At 39.4% G+C, this 10,846-nt stretch overlaps 1 protein-coding gene across 1 annotated transcript; it reads right to left on the reverse strand.

Annotated features, from left to right (window-relative positions):
• Nucleotides 1-7,037: 7,037 nt before the first annotated feature.
• On the reverse strand, nucleotides 7,038-10,614 carry LOC131151121 (cytochrome P450 711A1). Its single transcript, XM_058102324.1, has 5 exons — nucleotides 10,282-10,614; nucleotides 9,877-10,029; nucleotides 7,983-8,769; nucleotides 7,678-7,773; nucleotides 7,038-7,586 (listed from the first exon to the last, which is right to left on the reverse strand). Exons 1-5 carry the CDS (start codon nucleotides 10,536-10,538, stop codon nucleotides 7,257-7,259), a joined length of 1,623 nt encoding a protein of 540 aa, XP_057958307.1. The 5' UTR covers nucleotides 10,539-10,614; the 3' UTR covers nucleotides 7,038-7,256.
• Nucleotides 10,615-10,846: the final 232 nt, after the last annotated feature.

Genomic DNA, 10,846 nt, shown 5'->3' on the forward strand with positions numbered 1-10,846 from the left:
TCCCTTATAATTTTGTAATCAGGTTCTTGATGTAGGGTATTTTGACTCTGCTTTTCTGCTGATTGTTATTTAGCAGTTCATTATATTCTGGGTTCGACTGCTTTTTGGCTGATTGTTATTTAGCAGTTCATTATATTCTGGGTTCTTTCTTCTGCTAACATTGATGGGACTATTGGAAATCAGTATTTCGAAAGGATCCAGTCACAGTGTCTTGCATAAAAAGGTATATGTCTAGACTTATCTCTGTTTATCAATAGATCCGCCTTTGTTAATTACAACAAGCTTGTAGCCCACTTGAGTGAAAATTTGGCTGTAGCTCAGTTTGATTCCCTGTCATCCTCTGTTTAAGCATGTTTTAAATACTCATGATACGTTGCCTCAGTATCATTGGGCTTGCAAAGTTCAATAATCTATACATATTTAGAATACCCCATGTATTGAACTTCAGAAAGGGGAAAGGCCAAGTTGGTAGCTTTAGCTGTAAAAAATTATTCATTGTAAATTTCCTACATATCCAGTTTTATAATTGATTTTTGGTTTTCTCCTAATTAATTCTGTTATGTACCATTATAAAATTTCCCAATTTTGCATCTTGGAAATCTTTTTGTTAGAACTTGAAATGGGCAGTCATCTGTGTTTTCTTTTTGCAGGATGACACCTCTTGGGCCATCTCCCCGGAACCAAAAACTGCATCAGCATTGTTGTAGTATGTGGCTCATATTGAGTGGAACACATGTGTAGAGTAAGCAGGTTGAAGAAAACAAGGGAGTTAGTCTGAAGAATAACTATCGACTGTTTTACTGGGTACATCAACAATTTCAGGCATAAGCCAAATTAGGAAGAAAACTGTCGACGGTTTTGTTCAGGGCTGTTTTTGAAATTTGAACTGGGAAGATGAATAGGTTGGGGATATGAAGGCAAATCCTTCGGGGATTGATACAGGGATATTTTGGGAATTTTCTAATCTTTCTGTATATGTAGGGTTAGCATAAATACAATGTTCTAACCCTGGTTTTGATTGATAGTGAATTTCAGCCGCCGCTTGCTCCTGTGGACATAAGCATTCTGCCAAACCACGTTAAATCTTTGTGTCTTTTATTGCTTTCATTATTTCTGTGTGTTTTCGTATTATTCATCGTAATTGGTGCACTGCACCATCGTTTCCGCATTCATTCGCACAATGATTGGTATCAGAGCCAGGTTACAATGACTAAGATTTCTTTTGCAAAGTTCAACATTGTCAAGTTCGACGGATCAAGAAATTTTGGACTATGGCAAAGGAGGGTCAAGGATTTGTTAGTGCAACAGGGCATGGTGAAGGGGTAATACGGAAGGCAGCCGGAAGACATGGATGACATTAGTTGGAAGGAACTGGAAGCGAAGGCTGTGGCAACTGTCAAGCTTTGTCCGGCTAATGATGTGATGTATCACGTCATGGATGAGGAATCATTGGCGGTAGTTTGGCTGAAATTGAAAAGTCGGTATATGTCCAAGTCGTTGACGAACAAACTTTATCTTAAGCAGAAACTGTATGATCTTAAGATGTCAGAGAATTTGAATCTGAACCAGCATATCAACTTGTTCAATCAGATCATTAGTGATTTGAAGCGAGTTGATGTGAAGTTCGAAGACGAAGACAAAACGTTGATGCTATTGAATTCCCTATTTGCGTCTCCTACGTTTGAAAATTTGGTTACAACTCTGATGTGGGGAAAGGAAACTCTCGAATTGGAAGAGATCACAAGTGCTCTTTTAGGTTTTCATTAGAGGAAAAAAGCCAGTGATGAGAATCTACAAGGTGAAGGGCTTGGGGAAAGGGGTAATTAGGTATGTGGGAGAAGCAAGTTCCAGAGCAGACTGAGTAGCAATAAATTTCGGTCCAATTCCAGGAAGAGGAAGGACATACGGTTTTTTAAGTGCGAGAAAAAGGGGCACATAAAACAAGATTGTCTAGAGAAAAAAAAGGGGAATGCAGAGAATAAAGGGGTTCATCAAAATCTATGAATGTAGTGGAAGAAGGAGACTCATAGAGCCGTGACGGGGATATGCTTTTTGTTTCATTCGGTTCAGATCGTTTCACGAATTCTTGGATCCTGGATTCGGCATGCTCCTATCACATTACAGCTAATATAGATTGGTTCAACACCTACATGTTAGTAAATTATGGTTCTATTCTGATGGGGAATGATGCATCGTGCAAAGTTGTTGGAATAGGGAATATCAGAATTAAAACATTTGATGGTGTTGTTAGAACGTTATGTGATGTTAAGCATACCGGATGTAAGGAAGAATCTGATCTCATTGGGCATTTTAGATTGTAATGGATTTAATTACAAGTCTGCAAGTGGAGTAATGAAAGTGAGTAAAGGTATTTTAACAGTGATAAAGGGGTATAAATTAGCAGGAAATATCTATACATTGCTAGGTATCACAGTTGCAGGTGGAGTTGCAGCTATAGAGTTTAAATCAGATAGTACTGTCTTGTGGCATATGCGGTTAGGGCATATGAGTGAGTGTGGGATGATAAAGTTTCATAAGAGAAATCTTTTGAAAGGTATCAAAACATGTAATTTGAATTTTTGCAGGTATTGTGTTCTTGGGAAATAAAATAAGGTGTAGTTCAAGACAACCACACACAAGAATGGAGGTGCCGCCATCTTTTAGTAAATAAAAAAAAAAAAAAAGAAGAAAGAAAGAAAAAAGACGGAGGAAATTCTTGACTATGTTCATACAGATGTTTAGGGGCCAGTAAGGGTAACATCACGGGGAGGACATATGTATTTCGTGAATTTTATCGATGATTACTCACAAAAGGTCTAGGTGTACTTCATGCGGCACAAGTCAGAAACGTTTGCCAAATTCAAGTTGTGGAAAGCTGAAGTGGAAAACTAGACAGGGAGGAAAATCAAATGCCTCGGGTACAACAATGGTACTGAGTACACAGATCAAAGTTCATGGAGTTGTATGAGCATCATGGGATTAAGAGACACTTTATAGTACGCAAGAGACCACAACAGAATAGTGTGGCGAAAAGGATGAACAAAACAATAGTTGAAAGAGCTTGGTGTCTCAGGCTGAATGCAGGGCTTGCAAAGAACTTCTGGGGAGAAGTAGTGAGTATGACGTGTTTCTTGATTAACAGATCACCAAGGGCAGCACAAGATGGGAAAGTAGCAAAGGAGGTGTGGACAGGCAGTGCAGTAGACTACTCTGGTTTGAGAGTGTTTGGATGTCCAGCCTACGTGCATGTTTCTAGTGAAAAGAGATTGAAACTTGACGCGAAGTCTAGACAGTGTATCTTTCTGGGGTATCAGAAAGGGGTGAAAAGTTTCAATCTGTGGGATCTAAAGCCAAACAAGGTGGTGATCAGTAGAGACGTGATTTTTGATGAGAAAGCCATGTTGCAGCGTATTTAGGAAGAAGAGAAATAGGTAGCAGAAAACTGCAACAGCAATAAGCCTGTGGTACAGGTGGAGCTAGAGACTCAAGGTAGAGATGACAATGTTTAGAACGCAGGGAGTTCTAGCTTAGGAGATCAGCAGCATCACAGTATAGCTATAGATAGGCCTAGACGCACTATCAGGCCACCCCTAGGTATGGTTTTGATGATCTGGTTTCTTGTGCACCCATTACCAGTAGCGAGGATCCTATTACTTTTTAAAAGGCGGTGTACAACTAAAGGAAAAGTAGATGGATGGGTGCTATGGTGAAAGAGATGAAATCTCTGCATAAGAACCAGACATGGGAGTTGGTGGAGCTTCCAGAGGGGAAGAGAGCGATAGGATGCAAATGGGTGTATAGGAAGAAATAAGTAGTATCAGAAAAAGGAGAAAAATTCAAGGCTCGTCTGGTGGCAAAGGATTGCTCACAGAGGAAAGGGGTTGACTATGATGAGATCTTCTCCCCTATGGTCAAACACACTTCCATCATGCCAGTGTTGGGATTAGTAGCGCATTTTGATATGCATTTGGAGTAGATGGATGTAAAGACAACGTTTCTCCATGGTGATTTGGAGGAGCTAATTTACTTGGTACAACCAGAAGGGTTTAGTCAACATGGACAGGAACACTTGATCTGTAAATTGAGGAAATCACTTTATGGGCTGAAGCAGTCTCCGAGGCAATGGTACAAGCGATTTGACTCCTATATGATTCGGATTGGCTACAAGAGATATGAGTATGATTGATGTGTTTATGTGAAAAGCCTGATGATGGTTCATTTATTTTTTTGTTGCTTTATGTGGATGACATGTTGATTGCTACGAAGAGTATGAGTGAGGTCAATAAGTTGAAAACTCTGTTGAGCAAAGAATTTGACATGAAGGATTTGGGTGCAGCCAAGAAGATTCTTGGGATAGAGATTTGCAAGGACAGAGCTTCCACGAGATTGTGGTTATCTCAGCGTAGCTATGTTGAGAGGGTGTTAGAGAGGTTCAACATGGATAATGCAAAACCAGTGAGTACACCATTGGTGAATCATTTTAGATTGTCTACCGTCCAGTACTTGAAGACAGTTGATGAAGTTCAAGACATGTCAAAGGTTCAATATGCTAGTGAAGTGGGGTGCTTAATGTATGCTATAGTTTGTACAAGATCGAATCTGGCACGAGCTGTCAGTGTGGTGAGCAAGTTTCTTATAAATTCGGAACGACGACATTGGGATGATGTCAAGTGGATTTTCAGATACTTGAGGGGTACTACAGACTATGACATCATGTTTGGATGACAACAAAATCATCCTTTAGTAGTGGGATATGTGGATGAAGATTATGCAGGGGACTTGGATGACAGAAGGTTTACCACAGGGTATGTATTCACCCTTGTGGGGGGACGTATTTGTTGGAAGTCCATGGTTCAGTCACTTGTTGCACTATCTATTATTGAGTTATATGATAGTGGCTGAGGCTGCCAAGGAAGCTTTTTGGCTTACAGGATTGGTCAAGGAGTTGGGTATTCAGTAAGGTGGAGTTTAGCTGCATTGTGATAGTCAGAGTGCCATTTATTTGGCAAAGCACCATGTGTATCATGCAAGGATTAAGCACATAGATGTGAGGTTTCACAGGATCCAGGAATTGGTTTTTTCTGGTGAACTATTGCTTGATAAAGTTCACACTTCTGAGAATGCAGCAGACATGTTGACAAAGCCTGTTACCACAGACCAGTTCAAGCACTTCTTAGACTTGATTAACGTCTCCAAGTGCTAGATGGGAGGCGTCCCAGCCTATTGTCGTAGGTGGAGTTCCGCATTATGTTTTCTTTTCTCATAAAGGGTGAATATTCGCCAAGGTGGAGATTGTTGTAGTATGTGGCTCATATCAAGTGGAACACATGTGCACAGTAAGCAGGTTGAAGAAAACAATGGTCTGAAGAGTAACTGTCGATTGTTTTACTAGGTACATCGACGGTTTCAGACAGAAACCAAATTAGGAAAAAAACCATTGATGGTCTGATGTAGGTACATCAACGGTTTCCTCCAATGAAGGAAAACCGTCGATGGTTTTGTTCGGCGCTGTTTTTGAAATTTGAATTGGGAAGATCAATAGGTTGGGGATACGGAGGCAAATCCTCCAGGAATTGATACAGGGGTATTTGGGGAATTTTTTAATCTCTCTGTATGTGTAGGGTTAACATAAATACAATGTTGTAACCCTAGTTTTGATTGATAGTGAATTTCAGCCGCCGCTTGCTCCCGTGGATGTAGGCATTCTGCCGAACCACATTGAATCCTTGTGTCTTTTATTGCTTTCATTATTTTGCGTGTTTCCATATGTTCATCGTAATTGCTGCATTGCACGATCGTTTCCGCATTCATTCACACAACAAGCATGTTGAATGTTTCTCCCTTCAATAATTAGGGATGAATTTGGTTTGAAAATTGGATGGTTAAAGCAATGGAAGTATAGATTGATTTAAAATCTAGAATGCTCGCTTTGAAGCAATTCCAGTAGCCCACCTTCAAAAAACTGCAAAAATTTGTTTAAAATTTTCAGCTGCCAGAATGTATTATCTTCAGTGTGTCAATTAAGGTGAAGTAAAGAACTTGCAGTTACTTCTAACTTGTAGGATTCAATGGCAGTCCTTGCATGAGTTTGGATTGGTCTATCAAAAGTTGGTAACAGTTTTTACTGCTAACTCAAAAGGCATAACTGGCTGTGATCCACGTATGGTCAATTTTTTCGACTCTTTGCAATTGCGTTGGGCAACTATTTCAGTTTTGTTTTTAATAGTACATGAAAAAAGAAACCCACCATATTTTACTTATTTTATACAAACCCATAGCACTGCATCCAATTACAATTTTAGTTTTTTGTTTCATTCTTCTGTTTTAAAATTGTGGAATGAACCAAATGCATGTCATGTTGAATAAATTTGACTATCTTATCTGAACCAAAAAATCTGCATCCAACTTGATCATTGAATGTCAGTTTTCTACCAATTTATTCTGTTATGCATTGCTAGAAAATTTCTTAACTATACATTTGTTTCATTGGAAATGTTTTGTTAGAACTTTGCAAGTTGCTGAAATGGTAAGAGAATGAAGTTGGATTAGTTGTTTGTTAGTAACTATGCTATACTTTTTGTCTGTAATTTAGATATCATAACATTAATTTACTTGCTGAGCAACCTTGATGGTCCTTGAGACATCACTTAAGTGTTGTCATGTGCTGTAGAATATTTTGAATACAGTTGTGGAGTTAAAATTTGCTTTCCATGCCCATTCCTTTTTTTTTTGGATGAAATGAGATTGTGCTTTGCATTAGCATAAGCTAATCGTTCATGTTGGGTCTGAAGTATGGAACTTCTCAGCAAAGTAAAAAAATTGTCTTAAATCTGAAACAGCCTAACAACTTCAGCAAACAATTAATGAGTTATTGTAGCAGTGATGCTTATTAGGAACTGTGTACTAGCTTAGTCTTTTCTTTGTCTTCTACCAAGTTGGGGTATCTTATGCAGCATGCTATCAATCTGAGTAACTGTGCCATTGCCATGTGAAGCACCACAAAGTACAAAGTCCAAGCCATGGTTATAGTTTGATCATTGTAGAAACAATTAGTCTTAAAATTTAGGGTAGAGTATATTGCTCCAACTACATGATTTTAATAAAATTCGTTGATAAGAAAACAGTATTACATGCATCAAACAACCTGATAGAGTCAAGCTGATGATTGATTGGGGTTTATTGAAATGATATGAAAATTTTTAGTGATGTTTTAGAAAATGACCAAGAAATATTTGCACAGCCTGAGTTTGACAGTTTCATGCTCGTTCAATAACTCTGAACTTGACATCTTTCTTGAAGTTAAGAACCATGCCATACTCGAGCTCTAGAGGCTTTTCCATGCTAGGTGAGTGCCGAAATACATATTTCCGATATAGATGAATCAGTGAGAGCTTTATTTCTTGCAGGGAGAATTTCTGGCCGATGCAAGCCCGAGGCCCTAGTCCGAAGGGTATGTGTGCATAAGGATGCCTTCGTTTCAGTTCCTTACAATTTGGATCAAACCTCTCTGGCTTGAACTTGTCGGGTTCCGGGAAGTTCTTTGGGTCTTTTGCTAGAACACCTAGTGCTAACCAGACCCATGTGCCCTGTCCATTCATGAAGATATCTACAATAGTCCAGGTTTGCTTTCTGATGAATATGCATGTATACACTCATATTCGAGTCTCTTAAACATACCTTTGGGAGAAGGTAACCCCCAATTTCTACTTGAGTTGATGTTTCTCTTGCAACTAATGGGGAAACAGTGTAGAACCTCATTGCCTCTTTAATCACCTTAACCAATAAACAAAGTATTAATTGATAGGATCTATCTAGGGTATTTTGGTGACCAAAAGAAAGCCTGATAGGGCAACCATTTAAAATTAATTGGGAAAACTATAGTCAGTGAGATGGAACTTAAAAATCATCAAATGATTATTTGGTTGATCTTTTTATTACAAACATCACTGAAATAGTCAAGAATCGAAACTAAAGAGACTTGCCTGATCAAGATAGGGAAATCTGTGTTGAAGATCATGAGCAGTTGGTATTTGATCGTGTGGACCAAATCCATCAATCTCTTCAAGTAACTTCTTCTCAACTTCTGGATGCCCAGAAACTAGATAGATAATTGAAGTCAAAGTAAAGGATGTTGTGGTTGAGCCAGCGAGTAGGTGCTCATAAGTAATTGCACTGATGTAGTCTGGGGAGAAAACATCTTTCAGGGCTGTCTCTGATTCCCTTGCGCTCAAAATTAGTGATAAGAAATCCTTTGACTTTCGGTCCTTGTCTTTCATTCTCTTTGCAACAATCTCATCAAGACGATTGCTCAATTTCTGATTAATCCTGTTGACTTTCCAGTCCATGGTGCCTGGTATTCGTTTTAGGATCTGCCTAAACGGCTCTTGGAGTATGGGGATGAGTAAACCCAGTACCGTAGAAAAAGAGCCTGATAGGTCCATTTTAAGTGTTGTTGTGGAGTATATGTGTTGATTGATGAAGTCCGAAACTTCTTCATTGTTGTCATTTTTGGCAGCGAAGCTGTTGACTGAATTGCCAACTGTCTGTGGTTTAGAGAGGCCAAAGTTGACACCAAAGGCAGCTTGTCCAATCACATCAGTGGCCAATTTGAGGGAGAGATTAGAGAAAGTAAGATCCTCTTCTTTGGGGGATGCAAGACTTTTAGTTGCAGATGCAATGACTGCTTGCATGGTGGGCACTAAGTTGGCTAGGTGTGATGGCTGGTAAACTGATATAATGCTGTTTCGGATGGTTGACCATCTGGCATCCCTGCAACTCGAGTTCAGTTAGGCCTTCTCTATCACCAAATGGACAAAAATGGGTGCTTCTTAGGAGGCTTATTCTGGGTAATGACTTTTTATTTGGGATTTACTACCTTGGAATGGTGCCTGTTTGGTTGCCTTTAAGTCCATTCTTTACTCAAGAACAAGGAGAGGATACTCTCCTTGTCAAGCTGCGAAGCATGCTTGGAAAGACAGCGTGGAGACCGTGGTTAACTGGTAAAAACAGGTTCAGAGTGGAGTGGACTGCTTTCTTAAGGCTTTTGTTTGTTTGTTTGTTTGTTTTTTTGTTTTTTGTTTTTTGTTTTTATTTTTGTTTTTGCTTTGTTTTACCCTTATGCTGCAATACACCATCCTAGTGTACTGGTTTAAATTTCATGCCCATGTGAAGTAGGTGTCCAGTTATATATGCAAGGTAATATATTCATTGAAGAGGGCAAACAAGTTGGCAGAAACAGGTTATCCAAAGAACACATTTTATTAGACTATGCTGCAGCCCAAAAAAAGGGAAAAGAAAAGCATGATATCCAAGTGACACCTCCGAGTATGAGCAATCTTTATAAATGCACAGGAGGTATATGTAGGCTAAAATGGAAGAACAACCCTCCCCTTATGTCCGGAGCAAGAGACCATCGCTGGGAAGTGCTGCCTCTGGACTCTCTTCTGTTAATCCCAAAACACTCTGTTTGGTTCGGAGAAGTGGAGGGAGGAGAAGGAAAAAATATGGAATTATCCCCACTTTTTTTCATTTGGTTGACAGTTTGTGTAGGGAAAGAGAAATCAGAAAAGTGGAGAGTGGAGCCAGGTAAGGCAGTAAAAAAAAAAAAAAAGGCCATTTTTTGAATAGTGACCTTATAAGGAGTATTGTTGTAAATGATAGTTGACTTTTGTTTTCTTTCCGATGTCTCTCTCCACGCTCTTCCCATTACCGAAGCGGAGAAAAACATCCTATGACAATAGATCCATTGCCATACCCAAATTGGTGTTTTTCCTCGCCGAGGAGCCTCTTTTGAATTGGAGACCCATGCATAGAATGGGCTCATTGATGAGGTACACTGTACATCTACAATATTAAAAGTAAAAAATATCATGATACCTGGTAAAGAAGAGACCCTTTTGGTGAAGAGGGGAGGCTGCAATGGGAGAGGGAATGCTTCTGTTGGGAATGTCTTTGAATTTCTTTATTCCAACTTCCCTACAAAGCTCAGGATCTGCCACAATTACCAAAGGCTGTCTACCCATGTGAAACCTGTTTTTACAGTTAGAACATCCAAGCTGGAGTTAGGGAGAAAGTGGAAAAAAGGTGATGAAGCCAAGCTATATTCATATAGAAGACAAACTTTCAAGAAATTTTCATGAACTCCATGAAACAATTCTGTCTCTTCAGACTAAGATTGTACCCCACCAAGAAGGCAAGAACTTGTTGCTACCCAAAAGCAAAAACATTATAATAGCCATTATAATAATAGTGATACTGATAACAGAAAAATTTAGAACTAGCCTGAAAATGGGACCATATCTTTTAGCGAGGATGCAGAAGACATCAGGGCCGTACTTAGCAAGCAAGGGAAGGTGTCCTAGAATAGGAAGAGCTGGAGGGCCAGGTACCCTTCTAACACCCCAATAGGGACCATAGAAGTAGCCCACCACTCCTGCCAGAAAGGCCACAAGTGTGCATACAGCTGACACAAGGGAAGCTCTTGTGCAGGCCAGTCCTACCTCTATCAATTTCTGCAGGGTCTCGACAGCCAAATACATATTTTGAGAGAGAGAGAGAGAGAGAGAGAGGCTGTGTCCTGAGTTTTTGCAAGGGCTCTCTCAGTTTACAAGATGCGTCTTCTAATGTATTGCTTTTGTCTATATATGTGATGAGATTTTATTTGTTTTTTCAGTGGAAGTAAATATGATAGTATATTATGACGATATGGGTAAAATGGTGGACCCTTTATTTCTCCATCAAATGCCAATATTCTACTCATTATGCCTTTTAAATATTACTTTCATCCAATCTGATTGTGCCACGTGGAGAGAGTGGTGGTCTAATTCTTTTTCCCTCCCCACGCTAG

The sequence above is a fragment of the Malania oleifera genome, chromosome 3 (genome assembly GCF_029873635.1).
Source record: "Malania oleifera isolate guangnan ecotype guangnan chromosome 3, ASM2987363v1, whole genome shotgun sequence".
In the NCBI taxonomy this organism is placed as follows: Eukaryota; Viridiplantae; Streptophyta; class Magnoliopsida; order Santalales; family Ximeniaceae; genus Malania; species Malania oleifera.